Below are 22,951 nucleotides of genomic sequence, written 5' to 3'. Positions count from 1 at the left end.
TACATTAGGGATGAGAAGGGATATTCTTTATTGATGAGCAAATACATTTAAATTATTCAGAACCATCAAGCTGTGTGCACAGTAACTTTATGCTCTTGTTATTGTTTGTCACCCTCACTTTTCCTTCCCTTGTCCTGTTTTATTCTCACTGCTTGTATCTTGTTTAGACTGTAAATAGTAACTTCAAGATGAGGAGAGAGAGAGTTCCTACCAGTGCAAAAAGAAATAGTAACTCGGTTGACCCACTCCACCCCCAACTCTCAGGAGTTTTACAGCAATCCTTTCCTATTTTTGTGAACCCTTTTTCTCAACAAAGCCCCACACAAACTAGAAAAGTGAGGTCCAGATTCCAACTCCCATTCATTTCAACGACTGAAATCGATTCAGATGATTTCAAGGACCTCTAACGCTCTGGTCTGGTCCTAATTGACTGCACAGGGGAAGGTGGAAAAGTGAAGATTCACAAAGTGCTGTCAAAAGCACAAGGCAATTAACTCAAGCATTCGGCCTCTCCCCTCTAATCTCTCCCCTCTAGGAGGGGTAATGTAGAACCACCCTTGGTAAAGTACATCACCCCGAATGTGAATACAATGTAAACTGGCAGCATCCGTTTAACCTGGCTCCTCTCCCCCTTTTCCCGTCTGCCCCGGGGAGACACTTTATTACTTATTGTCTCCCTCTTCCAGGCTGCTCTTAACCCACCATGTCTGTGCCCGGTTTGCCAATGCACTAGAAGTGCCAAGCAGCAGCTGGCGGGGGGTCCCGGCCTGGCTCTCCTGTCAATGCAGTGAGCAGGAAGGGCCGCCAGGCTCCGGCTCCTCGCATCTCCGGCTTACTTTGCAGCGCGATGTAAGGTGAGTGCGGAGCGGGGGTGCTGAGCGTGGGGCCAGGGGAGTTGCCGTTGGTTTCGGGGAGGGGAGGACGCCCTTGCCAAAGGGGCAGCGCCCTTGATTGCCTTGGCTCCCAGCAATTGACATGCAGATAAAGCTCAGCAGCCCATTTCAAAGAGCCTCTTCAAAGGGGCAGCCGGGGCCTCGCTGCTCCCCGAGGGGCGGGGCGGGGCGGGGCGACTGACTCGGCTCGACACCTGCGAGGACGGCGGGCCTGTTTGTCTGGCGCTATGTAAATGCGGAGGCGGGTGTGGATGCAAATGGGGCCTGGCCGCCCACAAGGACTTTCCCCGCGGAGCGATCAGCCCCGAGCACTGCGGCGGGTCCCCGGGGCCGCCTGGCTCTGGGCACAGCCCCCCCCCCCCCCATGTTCCTTCCCAAGCCCCGCATCCGCCAGCAAAGGGTCGTGTCCTCGCGCCCCAGCCAGTGCCCGGCCCCTTCTGACTGCGGCAGCGACCGGGCGCACCTGGCCGGGGCGGGGCTCAGGGACCTTTCGGGGAGGGCGGGGTGCGCGGCTTTGACACGAAGCTGCGAACGGCCCCGCGTGTCCGGCCGGGAGCGGAGCCGCCGTGTGAATGGCACCCGAAACTCCCATTGTCCGTGCCCCCGGGGGGCCGCGCCCGGCCGCTTTAAGAGCCGGGGGTTACTGGCTAGCCCCGGACTCGCCCGCTGCCGCGATGGGCTCCTGCTTCCCAGCCCCGCTTCGGCTCAGCCTGGTGCTGCTCTGGCAGCTGCGTCTCTCCGCGGCGATCCAGTGGCTGTGAGTAGCTCGTGGGGCTGCAGCCCCCGGCAACGCACCTGCCCCCGGCAGCTGAGAGATGCCCAGCCCGGGGCTCCCCAGCTCAGCTTGTTCCCTAACAGCTGCCGGCGCTAAATCCCCTGGGGACAGGGTAGGCTCCGGCCGCGCTCCAGGGGAACTAGCTCCCTTCCTCTGTCCTCTGCTACCTAGGCAGCCCACCTCCCCTGCCTTTCCACTTGGACTAGGGATGCTTTCTGGCCATGCTCAGCTCCAGCCCAGGCTGTTTGCCGTTGTTTCCCTGCTGGACTTTAAAGCCTAACAGCTATCCCTTCCAAGCCCTTCCCCCTTCTGGCCGAGTAGCCACTGCTGGCTTTGGGGCTAGAATGGAAGAATTTTCAGTCTTCCTAATTATAAGTGGCACCTCAAAATTCAAACTGCCATTTGCCCCTCAGGATACAGGTGTTAGTTGGTCTTTATAACTGCTTAAGTCCACTGAGTTCACAGGCAGTAAAGGCCCACATGCATCTGCTGAGGATGTCAACCAAGGGATACAAGTAGTACTAGCTATGTTTGCTCTATCAATATTGATACCTGCCTACCAGGAACAGCTCTGAGACCCACCACCTCTTTTCAGGTGGAGGTTACTGAACAGCTGTCACTGATATGGAAGATAAGAGATTTCTGATTTAGAGGTTAAAAGGCCTGGTATCCAGTTACCAGTACTCAGCCCATGGTTTATCTGTACCCCATTGCTCCTTTTGGCCCCCAGTGACATCTCTGGACAACAGCAGGCTGTAGTCTGGACTGGGTTCTCTACCCCATCTCACTCAGTTATGGTAATTCCTCTCCTGACAGAGGGCTAATGGTGAATGGCAGCAGGGTAGCATGGAACCAGACCCAGCACTGCAAGATTTTGGATGGGCTAGTCCCAGACCAGTTGCAACTGTGCAGAAGAAACCTGGAGCTCATGCACAGTATCGTATATGCAGCCAAAGAGACCAAGGGAGTGTGCCAAAAAACATTCTCCGATATGAGGTGGAACTGCTCTTCCATTGAATATGCACCCAGTTTCACCCCAGACCTCATTAAAGGTAATTGTGCTATATCATCTGGCATTTCTGTACCCTGCTTGTCTAAACACTGTAGTTTTTCATTCTCCTGCAGTCCTTTCACATGCAAAATTCCGACTGTAGTGAATGGGTCATATTCTGATGTCAGATACTCTAGAGTAACAGAATTTAAGTCACTAGAGATATACAGAATTCATCCCATTATAACTGAGATCAAAATCTGACCTGGAACATGCAAAGAGACTGCAAGATGCAGTCTCCTAGCTAGCTCATAGTCTGGGTGATGGACATTAACTTTGGTGTCAAAAAAAAAAGCACAATTGCTAGAGACCCCCCAAAACAAAGGGAGAGTTAATCCCAGGGGAAAGTGAAGAACAGAACAAAAGAGGGTGAAAAATATGGCCAAAAGAGTAGAATCAGAATGGGATGCAGACAAGAAGGGGTACAAAGGAAGTATATTTTCTTACACCTGTTTTTGTCTAGTTGCTATTGAGTCAGAGCAGGAATTTTGCATTCTTGCTCCTGTGAAAGAAATTACTGGTTGGGGGTGTGGGGATGGAAGTAGTTTTACTTTCCACTCCAAACCAGTATTAGAGGCCTTTTGGAAGAAACTAACAGGGCCCTGTCTCCTTAATGTGATAGTACTCTGGCCCTCTTGGAACAGGATGCTAATATAATAAAAATAATGCATCTTTCAGAGATGTACTTGACTGGTTAAAGTAAATTGCTGAGTAAATCATCCTGGATTCCGTTTCTGGAGCTGCTGCTGTTTTGCTGTGTGACTTCAGCAAGTTGCACCAACTCCCTATATTTCCCTTTCCCTTTCTGTGACATGGGGAGAATAATGCTGACTAGCACCATAGTTGTTTGAAGAGTTATGAGATTTCACTAATGAGAGTGGGCACATACATGCATGCTCTGAGATCCTGGCTGTGGAAAATCAAGGTTCTAATTGTAAACAACACTGCTCTCTCGACGGACCCATGTAAGGAGGCTGAGCAGAGCTAGCCACTGCTCATTCAAGAGCCTGTCAGAGTTGCTTGAAGTGTCAGCCAAAAGGAGATGCTTCCCTTATGCTTCCCTGTACATCCTGAATTCTACTTGCTGTTGTGTTGTCACCCACACTGTGCTGAGATCCTGTACAGTTAGCATCAAATGAATGAAAGGTGGGAATGAATCTGAACAGTAGTGGTGATGTTCTCTGTATGAAGAAAGCTCTGTGGCCCTAGGAATCACTCTGGCATTTCTGGGATTCAGGACTCTTTGGGATTTTTTCTTTTTCTTCACAGGGACGAGGGAATCTGCATTTGTGTATGCACTGGCGGCTGCTGCTGTCAGTCATTCCATCGCCCGCGCCTGTGCCTCAGGGGAATTACCTATCTGCTCCTGTGGGTCTGCCCCATCTGAAGTGCCTGGGCCAGACTTCAGGTGGGGTGGATGTGGGGACAACCTCCACTATGGCCTCCAGATGGGTTCTGCCTTTGCTGATGGTGCCATGAAGTCCAGCAAGGCAGGGGGACAAGCCACCAGGCTTATGAATCTCCATAACAATGCAGTGGGCCGACAGGTGGGTATGGGCACTGGCTACAAAAACTGGCAAGACCACAACAAGCAAGGCAAATCAATGAGTTAAAGTAATTTTATAATGACCTATGTACACAAACATCCTTCACATGCCTTTCATGTCTCTGCATATCTTTTCTCCTGATAGCTAATGGACCTGTGGTGACCATATATATCCCAAGCAAAGGTTTTGCTGACAGTTCGCCAGCAACCTACCGGTGGCACCTAATGCCCCAAAATGGAGAAGATAGCAGCTACCCCCCTGCTTTATATTATGGAAAGATGCTATGCAGAGACTACAGTTCTCTGTACACAGCCAGGCACAAGATGGGAAACTGCCCACAGCACACCCCTGAATTAAGGAGAGGAAACTTCAGGCCCTATTGCAAACTCATTCCTTGGGAGAAGTGTCATGTGTACTTTCTTCTTATAGGGACCATAAAGCATAGTAAGTGAACCCTGGGATTCTGTTAGCTTCAATGTGGGATTTCATGTTTGGCAACACTTGAAAGAGTCCCCCATAGATACTAAGTGAGGTAAGACCTCCTGGGTGCCAGTGACTGGCCATGCTTTCTCATATCCTGAAGCCTCCTGTGGACATTGTCCAGAAATCTTCCTAAGATGTTTGGGATATGTCAGGAAACGATGAATCCCAAACTTGGGTTCCTTACTGATTTTCTTTCCTTCCAGGTATTGATTGACTCTTTGGAGACGAAGTGTAAATGCCATGGTGTTTCTGGCTCCTGCTCAGTTAAGACCTGTTGGAAGGGGCTGCAAGATTTAAGTGAAATAGCTACTGACCTCAAATCCAAATACCTGGCAGCTACCAAGGTGACCTACCGGCACATGGGGACCAGAAAGCAGCTGGTGCCCAAAGAATTGGATATCAGGCCAGTGAGAGATGTTGAGCTGATTTATCTAGTCAGTTCTCCAGATTACTGCACAAAGAATTCCAAACTGGGGTCTCTAGGAACTCAGGACAGGTAAGGACCAACTACAGAGGCTGTAGCATCCCTCTGATACGGGAACTTTCATTCTACCTCTGCAGTCCAACCTAGAAACAGTCTATATAAGTAACACGGGTAGCTGTGTTAGTCTGTATCTACAAAAACAAGAGTCCTGTTGCTCCTTAAAGAGTAAGGCTATGTCTACACACCAGCATTATTTCGGAATAACTAACGGTATGGTTTTATGGGGGCCTCCTATGGTCTAGATTGGGCCCCATCCATCTTTTGATTCTATCTGTTCCACTAGGGCTGATAACTAAACCTTGAGTATTTTGTGGAGAGGAAGCATTTGTTAGTTAGATTCCACCAAGTATGGGGATTGCCATGAAACCCTAACAGCTAGTTTATCTCCTCTGGGTACAGGATGGTAGTTTCGCCCCCCCCCCCCCCCCCCATTCAGTATTCAGCTGTTAAAGCAGTGGAGAGCCTAGTAGATCCAACTGTCCATTCCACAGCCCAGCTCTGCTACAGGGCATATGAACCTGCTAGTCAGTGGATTGGGTGAGAAGCACTTACCCACCTCACCCTAATATGTCAAGAGCAGAGAGGAGGACCATTCTCATCTCTTCCATAATCCTTCCTGCCTCTAACTGCTCATCATTCCAGTGTCTCTCAGAGAGAAACAGTCCCTCTTTGGATTCTTTGGTTCCCATGTATGCTCAGCCTCTAGAAAAACAAATTATTTCCTAGATTGATACCCATCTCAAGTCCTACCCATCTCAAGTCCTATGCCAGAACTAACACCTGAACACAGTTGTGCTATCACATTCCTAAATCCCCTCATCTGCTTCCACTTGGGCAGGCAATGCAACAAGACCTCTGTGGGCAGTGACAGCTGCAACCTGATGTGCTGCGGGCGTGGCTACAATGCTTACACTGAGACCATAGTGGAGAGGTGCCAGTGCAAGTACTATTGGTGCTGCTACGTGATGTGCAAGAAGTGCCAGCGGACAGTGGAGAGATACGTGTGCAAGTAATGCAAGAGGCTCTGCAACAACCAATGCACTGAGAGAGCACTAGAGGACTTTACACCGACACACTCCAGAGCATATCTGGATATTTAATTAATCACATGGGAAGCTGTGAGCTTTGGCTAGGAAAGGGGCCGTGGGGGAAGTCCTCAATGGCACTACCCAGGAAAACACCCGGGAAAACATTTTTTGGAAAAAGACCAGGCCTAAAAAGTCTTTAGCCCCACCCTTTCCAGAGCAAGACCAATGGCTGCCTTCTGGGGCTGACCTGTTTTGTTCCAGTCTTCAATCTCCAGCTGTGGACAAATAATTTCATTCTGTATGCATGGATCTCTTTCTCCCTGAGCTGCCAGCAGCCATTGTCTCTTTGTGGGAAACTTTTAATCTAAGAGCTGGGAGTGATGGATGGAAAAGAGTGGAGGGAGAGATGAGAGTGATTGCAGAGGGAAAAAGAAGGGCTGCTCCAGAATAAGCATGCTGAGGAAATCATGGGCATGCACTTTTGGGGTGTCAAGCTGATGCAAGGCCACCAGATTCTCCAGTTTCAAGACATGCTCATTGTCTTCTGCAGCATCACAATTTCTCTAGCATTAGTGTCTGGTTTGGGTGTAGGCTGGCCCCTGACCAAATAATTGTTCCTAGAAACAGACTTCTGCCACTTTCTCCACTATTGGTGAGATCCATTCCTTTGCCTTTTGACAGCAGTGAGAGAAAGTGAGAGTCTAATATTATGGTAATGGGCATGTTATCAAAATATAGACAAAGAGGATGTGGGGGGAATAGCACAATAGACAGTGCCACTGAATTTCAGCATGAACCATGAAACCATGAGGTATTGGTAAGGACCGAGCCAGATGCTTCTGGTCTCTGAGCTTGCAGTTGTGAGGTGAAGAAGCCAGCAAATTGGGTGGCACACTCTTAATTCTCTCATCTGTTTCTCCCCTCTTCCCTGGCTCCACTACACCAAACCCAAGAGTAGCAGCAGCCTGTCTGCCTGCCCCTGCGTCTGAGCCACAGCTCACTCATGAGTGCTGAGAGTGAGTACTAAATATATTGGATCCAGGGTGGTAAGATTATTCATTTGGTGTCTTTAAATCTCTTCCAGTGTCTCTACCAATCACAGCTCTAAGTCTCATGTGCTACCCAGTATGGCTCACCTCTCTGCATCCCCTCCACCTGGACTCAGTTGGGACACAGAAGGGATGAGGCAAAGCTGTCTCCCCTCTTTGTGTGGTAAAGGCACTGCAAAACAGATATCCTGAATCCTTTTAGAAGAGGAGACTGCAGAGAGAGCTTCATAGTTCAAATGGAAATAAACATCCTTTCCCTTTAAAGGTGCTTCCTCCTCCCCCCCCCCCCCCCCCCCCTCGTCTGGTATTGATTCTATACTGCATTTGTCTGTTGTAGCCAGACACAGGTCTCACAATGTGCACATAACAAACTTTTCAGCATTACTCTGGTTTGCTACAGATCTAATCTACCAGCAAAGTACTCATTATTCTGGGATTTTTTTTCCTAGTAGCAGAGAGCTTGCATCTGGAGAAGTGATATTTTAGTTGTTTCTGATCTTGTAAATATTGGGTCTAACTAATCTCTGTGAGAGCTGGCAGCTGGGAGAAGAGGTCATAAGTGAGAGTGACTTTTGAATGGACTGACTTTCTATCTCCTCCCCTTGTTGTCTGCAGGCGCTCTCCAGTTAGTGCTAGCCCCAATAACCTCAGTTGCCTCAGAATACACATCAAAGCCAAGATGAAAGCAGAAAGACACCTGCTGCAGCTTTCCTCTTCCTCTGACTGTAAGGAAGGATTTTTCTTTTTTCTAAAAGGCAATATGCTCAGGACCTACCACTTTCTCCACCATCAGTGAGAGCCATTCCTTTGTCTCTGTACATCTGTAGTGTACAGATGTTCCTTTGTCTCTGCTCTACATCTGTAACATGTAAACTTGATTAACATTCTAGAGTAAGGTTCTTGTGGCCCTGGGGCTTCTGTGACAGCTGCTGATACATTTATTTTTTTTAAATAGTGGGCTTTTATTGAATTAAATATGGAACTGAACAATCCTATTGCTTCACTCTCCTGTGTCATAGAATCTGTTATAACACTGAATTGTACCCCAGCACCAAACGTTAATGTGTTGCAGGTTTTGTATTGAGAATAGCTACACCTCACCAGTTATCAGAAGAGATCTGGAGGTAGTTTGAGATAAACAGATGTGCTAGATAGAAGTTAAAAGTGAAATAAGTGTATTCAATGAAATGTATATAATTAGATTTCATCCTTTAAACCCTTATTGCTTCAGACAATCTGGACCCTGTCAGATACCTCTGTATCAGCTTCACTTAGGCCTTATGTAGAAAGTTTCCTTCACAGCTGTAAAGGTTAGAAAGTTAACTTTCTATTTTTAAACAATATCTCAGATCTGTAGCTCATTCTTGTGAAGTGTTTGTCCTTGCAGAACTTTATTCACAAAGAAAAGGGAGCTTCCTGCCCTACAGGTTAGGAAGAGCTTCTCACTATGACTGAAATGCTGGGCCTTCTGAGCCTGCAGCCAGCTAATATAGCCAGACCTACCCTCTTTTATTCTAGTGAAGTAATGTTGGTTCTTAATTAATACTAGTGATGTAAAAAGTTGTTTAAAAATGAAACCAGGTAACCACTAAAAATCCTACTGGTTACACGTGTTGTGGGCTCTGTGGTATAAAACTTAAATAAGCTTTATGCTGCAGTGCCCACAGCAGGGTCCTCCTCCCAGGGAGCCAGCATGTAACCTGCAGCAGAGGGGTGAGGAGGCCACCATGGATGGGGTGGGCAAGGAGCTGCTCCAGCCCCTATAGCAGTGGTCCCCAACGCGGTGCCCATGGGCGCCATGGCACCCGCCGGGGCATTTGTGTGCGCCCGCCGACAACCTGTGCCGGCCCCGCCCCTGGCGCACGGCACACTGGAGGCGCCGGCGCCATGCGCGCGACACGCACTGGCGCCTGGTGCGCGGCGCTCGGGCGGCCCCAGCCCTGGGGCACATGCGGGCGCGCGGCTCGGGCAGTGGTGCAGGCCCCAGGTCCACGGCACAAGGCACCCCTGCCCCTGGCGTGCCCCAGGACGCGCGGCCCCGCCCCCGGGCACCCGGCATGTGAGTGGCCCCGCCCCCGGGTACCTGGGAGCCTCAAGGTTGGGGACCACTGCCCTATAGGTTAACCAGAACTGGTAAGCCTCACCTGTTAAGCATGAGGCTTACCTGTTAACCATGTATATCTTTAATTAATACTAGTAACTTAAATGCCTCCACCATAACCACTTCCTTGCTGAGTAACTACCAGATCCAACTAGCAGAAGACATCACTATGCCAGGAATACTATGACCTGGAAATGCAGGTCAATAGTGTTAAAGAAATATGTGGTAAAGAAATGTGTGGATACTAAATATTATGAAAGAGAGGAGCTGTGAACGCCACTGAGCATAGCAAAATGATCTAATGATGCTAGAAATGTGAGTAGGGAATCACAGAAGGAGATATGTGAATCTCCAGTGGTCTGAGAGAAGCCAAATTGTTGTGTGCTAAATCTGGAAAAGCAGCATTTTTCTGAAGTAGCTAGAGGACAGTCTGTGTGTCTGGTGAGTTGCACTTTGCAGGCATCCTGCAGTTCTGAGTCTCTTGACACCAGATACATTAGCAAATTGGAGACAGTTCTAAGAAGAGTAACAATAATAATTGGGGATTGCAGGGACTGATTAATGAGCAGTGATTAAAAGGGTTCTCCCATGTGAGGGGAATATAATAAGTCTGCAATGGAATTAAGGGTGCAAACTAAAGACAGAAAGGGCTTACTCAGGGTATTATAAGAGAATGTAAGTAGATATCATGGGGACTGAAGTTAAGAATGAACATTTCAGCAATGAGTCTGTAGCCTGAGGGTGGGAGAGACCCAGTGTATAGTCCCCCAGCTCCAATGACTCTGATTATTTAGCCATACTGGAACATTTTCAGCCAATAGGCTTAAGCAGGAGTTTTGTAGAGAGATAATACTTTTGGATTTGGGCTGGGGTGTTTAAAGAAAAAGCACTCCATCCCTATTGTCCTTTATTCCATCACTTCCCTAATAAGATGATGCAACAAGAGGGATTGTCCCTGTGGGATCTTCCGCTGAGCAATAGTGATGAGTCAATACAGATGAGTAAGATACAGAAGGGATGCTTGGTCTCAGCCTGGAAGGACATCATCTTTTCCAAAAGTAAGCAAAAGGGGCAGCTAGTGAAATAGCCTTCGAGAGGCTACCAGAAGACAAATACCCATCTTTGGGGAAGAGCATCAGTTCAGGAACACCATCTGTAACATGACAGAAATCCATTTCTGGTCTCGCTACACTACTGTCCCCTGTGTGGCTCTCTCAGCCCTGGTCTACAGTAGGGAGTTATTTCAAAACAACTCTCCTTATTTTGAAATAACAAGCAGAGTGTCCACACTACCAAGCCTCTTATTTGAAATAAGGGGCTGGTTACTTTGAAATAACAACTCCTGCTATCCACGAGGAATAATGCTTATTTTGAAATAGAGGTAGCGTGGATGCTCCACTGCTGCTATTTCAAAATAACTACTCAGAGTCTTCAAAGTAATTACTCCCCAGTGCTTCCTGGGGCTCTAGTCAAGGTAGCACATCCACATTAAGGGAGCCTGACTCAGACTAATTTCGAGGCTTCCCTATAGTGTGGACACACTATTTCAAAATAATTATTTGAGGAGTTTTTATTTTGAAATTTCCTAGTGTAGACATACCCTCAGAGTGTAGTCACTTCACAGGTACAGAACACCCTCTTCAGATACTGGACCTGATGCCTTTGCCTTTCCTATGGTGGAATTCTGTAATTTTCCCACTTTTTGAGTGGGGTTTAGCCTATAGTGTCCACCATGCTAACCCAACAGGTAAGACTGGGCTTAGCACTTGCAATTGTTCCCTTCAGGAGTCTGTGATAACACAGCCTTCTTAAAAAAAAAATTATTTTAGCAGTAGGAAAAAAAAATGAGAAAAATGCAGCCATTTTCAAGCATATAGCTGCATCCTGGCTATAGTAAGAGTGGGCTATTTAATGCCCTGGCTGGAGACCTGTAATGCCAGGAGCAAGGGCTTAGTGAACAGTTATGCCATGAAAATAGCTTCTGTTAGTAATCAAACAACCAACAGCTGGGACACAATCAGAAAGACCATCCACTGAGGAGATGATTCATCTGATCACTCTAGTGGACAAGACAGGTAGGAATTGCTGCCACCTGCAATCCTAGAGACATTTTAAAAATATGAAAAACAAACAAATCAGCAAAATATCATTAATTGAAGCTGGTCCCTGTGGCCTCCCTTTCATCCTTGTCCCTTCACACTGGACTTTTTTTTTTTTTGCTTATGTGGCTAGTTTTCTGGGCACTGGGCCAAGTTTGGTTTCATTCATGTTTAGTTATATGCAGCATCCTAGAGACTTTCTGAGGTAGGCTTTTTTTAAATCACCTTTTTGCTGTGGAAGTGATAGGAAGTGATCTTCTCTATAGACTCTTAAATAATAGCTCATTTCTCATTTGAATATTTCAGCAAACTGTCTGCAAGGCCCATTAGAGGATGGGATAATGAGGAAGGAGCCAGGAGAATGTATCCTCACAATCTCTAGCCTCACAGGAACTTTGCAAAGCTCTTGAATGTTGGTTACATTTACAATTTTCACTTGCTGTTGAGTTCAGTGGGAAGCAGTTCTGTCTGCTGCATTAAATTACAAGGGCTTTGCTTGGAGAGGGCCATAAGATTGGAAGGGAAGGAAACTTCCTTTTCCAACCACAGGCAGCAAGTTTGTCTGCCACTGCAGCCCCAGGTGTGTGTGTCACATACCTTCCCCAATAGGGGAATAGCTAAAGGATCAGTGTAGCAGTGAATCAGTGATCCTCTCCACTGTGCTTGTGGCAGTTTGATAGACTAGAGAACTCAGATTGGGGGAGGGGAGAGAACTTTGTGAATGATTACATATATGCAAGAAAACCATTTTTGCTTCTGCGTATTATGTCTCACTGGGCTGTGCTCAGTCACTATCCAAACAGCGAGGCTGCATTCTGATACCTGCAATTATGACTGACTGTGACTTTGTTGACTATAAAGGCCTATGCAGTCTTAGTTCAGGCTATAGCCCATATTTTACATATACTTACAGCAGGAATGGTGAATTTAATCAAGAGACCTGAAGAAGAGCGCTATGTAGCTTGAAAGCTTGTCTCTCTCACCAGCAGAATTGGTCCAATAAAAGATATTAGGGGGCTGCGCCCTCCGCTCGCTATGCTCACCAACCCCCTTCTTGCAGGGGGTAGGCAACCCCAGCCACCAGGGAGGGCTGGGCTGCAACCGCACCAGTCTGGACCCCTTCCCCTCCCCCCACCGTGAGGCCCTTTCTCCTCTCCCCGTCTCTTCCTCCCCCCGGCTGCGCCAGCCACCATGCCAGCCCAGGGCCCTTTCTCCTCTCCCTCCCCCAGCTGTGCCAACCTGGGATCATTCTCCTCTCTCTCCCTTCCCTGCTCCCAGCTGTACCACCCTGGCCCTTTCTCCTTTCCCCTACTCCTACCCCACCAGCCCAGGCCCTTTCTCTGCACCCTCCCACCCAGGGCCGGACCGAGCCATTCCGGCACCCCAGGCAGACAGTTTAATTGCACCCTGGGTTGGGGGAGGGTGCATGCACGGCCCCGCCCCCGCGCTGGCGCGTGGGGGAGGGAGCCTGCACAGAGCTGGTGGCAGCAGGACGCACGTGCCCAGCCCGGCCCGGCCCAGCCTGGCTACCACCGCTGGCGCGCAGCCCGGGACCGCGGGCTGAGCCTGGCCGTGCAAGGCCCCACGGCCGCAGGGGGAAGGGTGCTATTGGCCGGCACTGCAGGAGTTAACGTGGGCCTCGCCCCGGGCAGCTGCTGCAAGGTGGCCGCTGGGAGCTGCTGCAGCCCGTGCCCCTTATAGCTGCCATCAGGCGTCCCCCATAGATTGGCACCCTGGGCAGCTGCCCAGCTAGCCCATGCCTTAATCCGGCCCTGCCCCCACGCCAGGCCTGGCTCGGCTCCCAGCAGCCGGGGAAGGCATGCCAGACCCGGCTCTGCTCTGGTGGCTGGGGAAGGCTGGACTGCAGTGTGCCAGGCCCAGGTCTGCCCCAGGCAACTGGGGAATGCCGGGCTGCGGTGTGCCAGGCCCAGCTCTGCCACTGGCGGGCAGGCAAGGCCGGTTGGGTCATGGTGAGTCGGGCCTGGCTCTGCTCCCAGTGGCCAGGGAAGGCCAGGCAAAGTTGTACTAGGCCCAGCTCTGTTCCCAGCGACCAGGGAAGGTTTAGGGTCCAAGGCATGCCAGGTCTGGCTCTGTTCCTGGTGGCCAGGGAACACCAGGTGGCAGCACACAAGCCACTCTGCCTCAGCGACAGGGAAAGGCCGGGCTGAGGAGTGCCAGACCCAGTTCTGTCCCTGGCAGCTGGGAAAGGCTGGGCCATGACGCAGTAGGCCTGGCTCTCCACATAGCCAGCAGACAGTGCCGGGCTGGTAGTGGGTGGGACTTGACTGCAGGGACGGGACCTGGGGCGGGGCTTTTCCTGCCCATGCCTACACCCCCAGCTTTTGGACACTGTGATGTGATGGTATCACTTTGTCATCCCACAGAAAACTTTGTTTTATATTTATAGAGCAGTGTTTCCCAATTGGTGCTCCGGGGAACCCTGGGGTTCCACGAAGCAAAACTAAGGGTTCCGCGAGGAGCCGGCACTCTCCCCACCCCCTCTGAAAGAGAGAGAGCCGGCTAGCCAGCAGAGGCATGAGCAGCGAATTGTATGGGCTTCGTGGTGCCCATGCTCCATCAATATTTGGAACTGGAGCGGGCCCCGGCCCCCCTGCACATCCTCCCACCCCAGCCATTTTAGCCATAGAGCTTTCTTGCGTAAGAAATTCATGTTGCCTGTCCACACTGGCCTCTTGCGCAAGAACAGTTGCGCAAAAGGGTTTATTCCTGAGCAGGAGCATCAGAGTTCTGGCACAAGAAGCCCTGATTTCATACATGAGAACGTCAGTGTACTTGCGCAAGAACACACGGCCAGTGTAGACAGGAAGCAAGTTTTTGCGCAAAAGATTGCGCCAGTGTAGACACAGCCAAGGGGAGGGAGGCAGGGGCAGGGAATCAGCACTGGCTCAGCATGCCTGCATGGTTTGGGGGAAGGTGCAGGGAAATGGAGCTCAGCTGGGTTGCAGAGTGGGGAGGTCCAGGGAGCTGGGCTGGGCTGGGCTGCGGGATCAGGGGGGGTGTGTGTAGAGCTCAGTTTGGCTGTAGGAGGAGGAAGGTGCTGGGAATCGGGGCTAGACTCAAGAGGAGAGGGGGGGCAAGGAATTGGTGCTTGGCTCCGCAGTTTTGCTGGGCTTGGGGGAGGTGCAGGGAAATGGGGCTCAGCTGTGCTGTGAGGGAGGCATGCAGGGAACCAGTGCAGGGATCAGCTGGGCTGAGATGGATGGGGGAGGGCATATGGAACAGACGGGCAGCTCAGCTGGGCTGTAAGGGACTGCAGGGAACTGGTGCTGCACTCCCTTGGATTGTGGGGGATGGTTTTGGGGGAAGTGCAGGGAACCAGCAGGGGTGGGCAGCTCAGTTGGGTTGCAGGGGATAGAGGTGCAAAGAAGCTAGTGAGGAGGAGTCGGGGGGGGGGGGGGGGACGGGACAGGAGCCCTGAAATGACCTCCCCTGGTCCAAAAATCCCTCATCTGGGACCAGTCAGGTCCAGAGAGTGCCAGATCAGGGAGGACCAACTCTTACCCAAGTCCCCTTCTTGCACCCTCCCTCGTAGCCAGACACCCTACCCCCAGTCGGCTCCTGCTCCCTCCCCCTGTCCAGACACCCTACATCCAGCCTGCTTCTGCATACTACCTACCACCCAGACCTTTCCCCCTTCCACCTCCCACCTCCCTATCCTGCTCCTTGGTAGCCCTGCCATCCACCCTAGCACCTAGCACCACCCTGTCCCTGGCCCCAGCACCTTGCCTCACACCCCAGGACTCAGCACCACCCTGGCCCTGGCTCTGGCCCCAGCACCCTGCCATCCATTCTAGCACCCAGAAGCACCCTGTTCCTTGTCCCAGCACCCTGCCAGTCATACTAGTGCCCAGCAGGACCATGTCCCTGACCCCAGCACTCCACCACCTGCCTGCCCCAGCACCCTGCCACCTGAGCCAGCATCCTTCCACCCAGCAGCACCCTTTCCCCAGCCCCAGCACCCACTAGCATTCTGTCCCCTACCACCACCAGCACATTTGGGACCACATTAGTGAGGCTTGGGGTTTTTTGGAGGGTTGTTGGGGTTTTTTTGCATCTTACTTGTGTGGCCCCAACTGATTTTTCTGTGGGTCAGTGACCTTTAACTCAAAACAGGTTCCTCACCCCGCTCATAAATAAAGACAACGCTAAAACCTTTTGAGTTTGACAATATTTTATTTAAAAATGAAGCCTGGCCAACAAGCCCCCAATTGGGGCCAAACCCTCATCTAACTTCGGCATCATAACATTCCTGCATCACCTGACCCCAAATCTGAGCCTATCATACACTGGAACCCCCTGTCCTGAGCCTCGTACGTCCCCAAACTCCTGCATCCCCACATCCTCAGTCTTCTGCCACAACACTCCTGCACTATCCACACATCACATATCTGTGTCCTGAGCCCATCATACTCACAACCTTCTTGCCCTGGGTTCCTCACATATCCAGCCCAAACTCCTGCATCCTCACATCCACAAGCCCATGGCTTGCTCAGCACCCCAACCTTCCACCTGAGCCCAACACTCCTGGGCCTGGAGCCCCCTCCTCTAGCCAACATCCCCTTCCCCTGCATCCAAATTCCCTCCCAGAGCTTGTACTTCTCACCCCTTCCCACACCCAAATCCCTCATTCCCACCCCACACCTCCTGTCTCAACCTAGTTAGAGTATATAAGGGCTGGGGATGACAAGTGATGGAGAGGAGGGGAACAGAGTGGATGAGGCCTCAAGAAAAGGGGGTGGGGGGTCTTGGAGAAGGAATGTGATTTTCATGCATTGGTGGGTCCCCTCCCCCCCTTTTTCTTTTGCTTGACAAACTTAGGGGTTCCTTGAAATTCTGAAAAGCTGATAAGGGTTCCTCGGCCAAATAAAATTGGGAAACACTGTTATAGAGAGATTACTTTCCCCACCCTGTCCCTGAAAATCTAACTCATTTTGGACCCACAGAGCAGCAAGTGAAACAGGACTGTAACTCACAACAGGAGAAGCGCCTAGCCTCTTGACAATTTAACAGTACAGGTAGGAGCCTGCCCACCCAGCTGGGCGGACTTGCTTCTTCACTGTAGAGGAGGCCTACTCCAACTCAAAGGGGAGGGCATAACATCAACTTCCCCTTATTTCGTTTCATCCTAGGATCCAGCTGGTTAATGTTGATAATGCTTCTGCTACTCTGTTTGACCCCAACCCAGATAATCTACATTAAAGCTGCTCTCACACAATCCAAAGGAGATCTGAGAAAGTGGGTCTGGCCCACGAAAGCTCATCACTTAATAAACCATCTTGTTAGTCTTTAAAGTGCTACATAGTTTTTCCTTTTGTTTTAGCAAGATCAGACTAACATGGCTACCTCTCTACTACAATCCAAAGGGGAGGAGTACTGAGATGGAGGTCTGTGCCCGGCTATCAGCATGTTTGTAATTAGCCAGAGCCTGAGAGCACCATTTCAAAGAGAGAATGGCAGATCTTGTGAGCAATTACAGAGCAATTATCTATTAATAAGAGAACATGCACTTCTCTAGTTTTCCTTTAGTTCTGGGAAAGAGGTTTACTTGACGGCTGTGTCTAGACTGGCAAGTTTTTCTGGAAAATCATCTGCTTTTCCGGAAAAACTTGCCAGCTGTCTACACTGGCTGCTTGAATTTCCGGAAAAGCACTGACGATCTTATGAAAAATCATCAGTGCTTTTCCGGAAAAACTATGCTGCTCCCGTTTGGGCAAAAGTCTTTTTCCGAAAGACTTTTGCGCAAAAGGGCCAGTGTAGACAGTATAGTACTGTTTTCCGCAAAAAAGCCCCAATCGTGAAAAAGGCGATCGGGGCTTTTTTGCGGAAAACCGCATCTAGATTGGCCATGGACGCTTTTCTGCAAAAAGTGCTTTTGCGGAAAAGCATCCTGCCAATCTAGACGTGCTTTTCCGAAAATGCTTTTAACGGAAAACTTTTTCCATTAAAAGCATTTTCGGAAATTCATGCCAGTGTAGACGTAGACTTTAGGAAATGCTACTGGCAAGTCCCAGTTAGCAGACACAGAAAGACCAGTCATAGGAAAGATAGGAGTGGCCTTCATCTTCTCTTTGCTGTTTTTACATGAACCAGGGCCCTTTTCTCTCCTTCCAATGGCTTCGGCTCTGCATACAATCCCCACCCCCAATGCATCATTGGTAAAATAACTCAGCTACTAAAAATAAATAATTAAAAAACAACTAGTCCTGCAGCACCTTAGATGGCATCATAAACTTTCGTGGGCACAGCCCACTTCTTCAGATGAATGGAGTTGAGGGGTCCAGGGTACAAATCAATAGTAGAGAAAGAAAAGGGATGGGGAGGGAAAGAGAAGGAAAAAAATTGGGAAAAAATATTGTCAATTAGAGTGTCCATGCTAAATGAGGCTTATAGAGTTGGCTCTAAGTACCCAGTGCTTAGCTTTTTATGTCATTAGGGTGTGGAATGTAGCAGCCCATTCAGTCCAGCCTTTGTTCAGACCTCCCCGGGTGTCAAACTTGTAAATGAAACCAAATTCCACAGTTTCTCTCTCAAGTTGTTTTTTGAAATTGCTTTATAATAATAGTCACTTTTAGATCCATTAGTGAGTGCCCAGGCAAGTTAAAATGTTCCTCAACAGGTTTCTGTGTGTTATTTCAAATATTGGATTTGTTTCTATTAATCCTTTGTTGAGGAGACTGTCCAGTTTGGCCAATAAACCTGGCAGAGGGGCATTGCTGGCATTTGATGGCAGAGATCACATTGGTGGATGTGCAGTTATGAGTCTCTGATGTGTTGGCTTATGTGGTTAGGTCATGTGATGATGTTGCTTGTATAGATGTGTGGACAGAGTTGGCACCAGAGTTGATTGCAGGGGTGGGTAAATGTTGTGTGGTTGCTGTAAAGAATTTGTTTCAGGTCAGGGGATTGTCTGTAGGTGAAGACTGGCCTGTCCCCCAAGGGTTGTGAGAGTGAGAGATAATTTTCCAGGATAGGTTGTAGATTGTTAATAATGTGCTGGAGGGTTTTAAGTTGGGGACTGTAGCTGATGACCAGTGGTGTTCTGTTGTTTTCTTTGTTGGGCCTATCTTAAAGAAGTTGATGCCTAGGTACTCGTCTGGCTCTGTCAATCTGTTTTTTTACTTCCTTGGGTGGATATTTAAGTTGTAAAAGAATGCTTGATATAGATCCCATAGGTGTTTGTTTCTGTCTGTGGGTTGTATCTAAGGGTCTGGCTGTAAACAATTTCCTTGGGAAATGTGTCTTGGATGGAAGCTAGAGGCATGTAGGTAAGTGTAACGGTCAGTAGGTTTCCGCTATAAGGTGGTATAAATGTGGCCTTTGTGTAAATGTACTGTAGTGTCAAGGACATGGATCTCTTGTGTGGACTGGTCCAGGCTAAGGTTGATGGTGGTGTGGAAGCTGTTGAAATCCCTGTGGAATTCTTTAAGGGTCTCCTTCCCATGGGTCCATATGATGTCGTCAATGTAGTGTAAGTAGAGTAAGGATGCTAGAGGGTGAGAGCTGAGGAAACATTGTTCAAGGTCAGCCATAAAGATGTTGGCATAATGTGGGGCCATGCAGATGCCCATAGTAGTACTGCTGACTTGAAGATACAAATTGTCCCAAATTGGAAATAGTTGTGGGTGAGGACAAAGTCACAGAGCTCAGTTATCAGATGTGCAGTAGCATCATCAGGGATAGTGTTCCTGGTGGTGGCCAGTAATTCATCATGTGGAATGTAGGTGTAAAGAGGTTCTATATCCATGGTGGCCAGGATGGTGTTTTCAGGAAGATTACTGATGTTCTGTAGTTTCCTCAGGAAGTTGGTGGTGTCTCAAGATAGCTAGGAGTGCTGATAGCATAGTATCCGAGGAGAGAATTAATATAACCAGATAAACCTGTTGCAAATGTGCCAATGCCTGAGATAATGGGTCTTCCAGGATTTCCAGATTTGTGAATTTTGGGTAGCAGATAGAAAACTCCTGGTCAGGGATTTGGGGGGTATTTGTGTAGCTTTGGTCCCAAGTTGTAGCAGGAGGTGAGCAGGTGGTCGTTTTTTTGGTATTCTTTAGTGGGATCAGAGGAGAGAAGCCTATAGAATCCGGTGTTGGTGAGTTGTCTAGCAGTCTCCTGTTCCTAGTCTGTTCTGTTCACAATAACTATAGCGCCCCCTTTGTCAGCCTCTTTGATTATAATGTTAGAATTGTTTTTGAGGCTGTGTATAGCATTGCATTCTGCATGACTAAAGGTTATATGTTACATGTTGTTTGCTGACAACGTCAGCCCGTGCACATTTGCGGAAGCAATCGATGTAACAATTGCATCTTTAGGCTAGGTGCTCTCCTGCTTTGGTCAGACTCTAAACCAGACTTGCATAGTAACATCCAGTCCATAAACACCTCCCATGGCTTCATTTACAGGGCAGGTTTGCTCTTACCATGCAGACACACATATATTGGGGGGGGTGGAGAGAGTTGTTTTACAGATCTGGAAATCCTGCTAAATTGAGAACAGCTGAGGCTTCCTCCTGGGGGGAAGGGAAAAGACAAGAGTTCTGCCCTTCCAGATGGAAGAAATTAAGTGCTCTGCTCTTGTTAATACCAAACATATGCCTCCCTCCTTTAGCTGATCCAGGACAATAAAATTACAGAGTCCTCATTACTGAGATATCCTTAGTATTCAGAACTCTAATAGGCTGGAGGACTTATGTAAGACAAGAAAACAGATGACTCTGAGAAAGAAAGAGTAGCTCTCTGCACCCATCTCCTCACCCCAAACAAAAAGGAAAAAAAATGACATTCTCTACATGAAGTTGACTCCTACTTGCTGTCTTTTTTGGTTGTTATCCTGTTGAGACTTCACTGTAGCTGTTGGGAGTCTGAGTCTGTTTATTAACTGATCTGGGGGCAGTAGTTTCACAGCTTCTGTAGGCTAAGCTCGCTCTATACCAGTGCTACTCAAAAGGCAGCCCGCAGCCCATTTGTTTGCAGCCCACAGTGTGGTTTGGGTTTACGCAGGGCTCAACACGCGGCCCACAAAAAAGTAGTCAATATAATGGTCTTCTGTTGATATGCATTTTAGTAGTTAAATTCCTGAACTGTCATTGCACATTAAAAGTGCTGCTATATGGGTGGAAATCAGGTAAATATTGCATTTTATTAATATCAGCAGAACCGACTTAAATGGGGCCTGTGTGTTGTGTAGTCTTGCTTTAATTGTTGTATTCATGCCTATCAGTGTAAAAGAAGCTATTTGCATGTACTTGCATGTATATGCAACCACACTTAAGTTGCAGCCCTTGACATGCGCTGTGAGTATCATTGTGGCCCCCAGGGCTTCCAAAGTTGAGTAGCCCTGCTCTGTACTCTATGGGCTCATACTATTTCTCCATTCCCTCCCATGAACTCTCTGTGGGCCACTTCCATTTGTCTCTATTTCAAGGGCTCCCGGCAACTCCCCACCATCCTCTCCCTCATGCTTGGTGCTTTGTGTGCGCCCCTATATTAGGGAATAGGCATTTGAGGAGTTATTTATTCTAACCTCTACCAACCGAATCGTGAGGTATGCTTAAGATACACAAGGATCACTAACCAGATTGCTGAAAAACAGCCACCTGTGGACTATGATAGCTATTTAACACCATCAGTGCACAGGTATGTTTAGGACAGGAAGTAAAGTAGAATCCTTTTGTCATGGCCTCCCATGCTTTAAGAAAACTAACTTATGAATATGCATAATTGAAGATGTTTTATGCAAAACAGGTCATGTAACATCATTGTTAAAAGTTACAATCTGCTGATGCAGTATATCCTATTTTTGTGCATGTATCATTCTTTCATGTGAAGTCAGAAATATGAAGTGTGACTCTAGTTTTAATTCTAAATGTCCTAATGAGGGTCTTTAGTGATACTTTTGGAACTTAATAGCTCAGTACAGCAACCATTATGCATATCTCTCTCATTGTTAATGTGGCAAATATCTTTATGAGCTTTCTCTGTGTAAGACAGATTTATTTGGTGTTTTGGTCTCTTTGGGGGGTTGGTTTCCTGGGTGCTATCAGGGGCCTCATAGCTGAGTCCTCCCAGAACTGAGCTGGTTCACTGTCTGTGTTGCTCTGCCAGGGAGCAATAAGTTAACCCCAATTCTGTGCCGTGGCTGGGGAAGACCAGATCATCTGGCTAAGCAGAACAAGGTGGTGGGGAGCTGTAGAGAGCAGGAAGTGGGCTCAGTGGCTTGATTGGTACACCGGGTGACAATCTGTGGGGGGGACTTCTGTGATCCATCCCATCACACCTTTATCCAGCTGAAAATGCAGGAGGAATATAGCTAGCATTCATATAAATTGGAATTTGGCCAGGACCCTGGGTTTAGCATGATGATTCTTTAGAAAGTGCTTTGAGTGATCAGGGGTTTGGTTTGATGTCTTCTCTGAAAATTGGCATCTTCAATAGTATGATGCTCCAGAATGGGGAATCAGTTCAGTAATAATTGTGCAATCCCAGATAGAGTATCACTTGCATGTTCCTTGGAGGGCTCCCATTCATATAAGTGAATTAGCCTGACCCATCTTAGATTATAAGATATATAGGGCTCAGAAGCTGAGTGGCTGCAGAATGATACTCTCTTTGCACATGATTTGGTGGGGGCTAGGATTAAAGAGACTTCACAGAAGGACATGGAAGTCAGAAGCTCCCCATGAATTTGCACAATAGTAATAGAGATGTAGCCGTGTTAGTCTGGTCTTGCTGAAACAAAAAATCATAGAATCATAGAATCATAGAATCATAGAATAATAGGACTGGAAGGGACCTCGAGAGGTCATCGAGTCCAGCCCCCCGCCCTCAAGGCAGGATCAAGCTCCGTCTACACCATCCCTGACAGATGTCTATCTAACCTGTTCTTAAATATCTCCAGAGAGGGAGATTCCACCACCTCCCTTGGCAATTTATTCCAATATTTGACCACCCTGACAGTTAGGAATTTTTTCCTAATGTCCAATCTAAACCTCCCCTGCTGCACTTTAAGCCCATTACTCCTTGTCCTGTCCTCAGAAACCAAGAGGAACAAATTTTCGCCTTCCTCCTTGTGACACCCTTTTAGATATTTGAAAACCGCTATCATGTCCCCCCTTAATCTTCTTTTTTCCAAACTAAACAAGCCCAGTTCATGAAGCCTGGCTTCATAGGTCATGTTCTCTAAACCTTTAATCATTCTTGTCGCTCTTCTCTGTACCCTTTCCAATTTCTCCACATCTTTCTTGAAATGTGGTGCCCAGAACTGGACACAGTACTCCAGCTGAGGCCTAACTAGTGCAGAATAGAGCGGCAGAATGACTTCACGAGTTTTGCTTACAACACACCTGTTGATACAACCTAGAATCATATTTGCTTTTTTTGCAACAGCATCACACTGTTGACTCATATTCAACTTGTGGTCCACTA

The 22,951-nt window shown here is 48.4% G+C and overlaps 1 protein-coding gene across 2 annotated transcripts; it reads left to right on the top strand.

Moving 5' to 3' along the window:
- The first annotated feature begins 1,008 nt into the window (after window positions 1–1,008).
- LOC102449564 (protein Wnt-11b) lies at window positions 1,009–8,201 on the top strand. 2 transcript variants are annotated; one of them, XM_075940803.1, is made up of 5 exons: window positions 1,009–1,122; window positions 2,485–2,720; window positions 3,989–4,266; window positions 4,953–5,245; window positions 6,072–8,201. In XM_075940803.1, the coding sequence occupies exons 2-5, from the start codon at window positions 2,492–2,494 to the stop codon at window positions 6,244–6,246; spliced, it is 975 nt and encodes a 324-aa protein (XP_075796918.1). In that variant the 5' UTR covers window positions 1,009–1,122; window positions 2,485–2,491; the 3' UTR covers window positions 6,247–8,201. The 2 variants fall into 2 exon arrangements, with proteins under 2 accessions (XP_075796918.1, XP_006113743.2); XM_006113681.4 differs by lacking the exon at window positions 1,009–1,122 and adding an exon at window positions 1,162–1,650.
- The last annotated feature ends 14,750 nt before the right edge of the window (window positions 8,202–22,951 follow it).

Source organism: Pelodiscus sinensis, chromosome 13 (assembly GCF_049634645.1).
Source record: "Pelodiscus sinensis isolate JC-2024 chromosome 13, ASM4963464v1, whole genome shotgun sequence".
Lineage (NCBI taxonomy): Eukaryota > Metazoa > Chordata > Testudines > Trionychidae > Pelodiscus > Pelodiscus sinensis.
The sequence above is the reverse complement of the archived record's forward strand: the minus strand, read 5'-3'. Positions and strand labels throughout refer to the sequence as shown.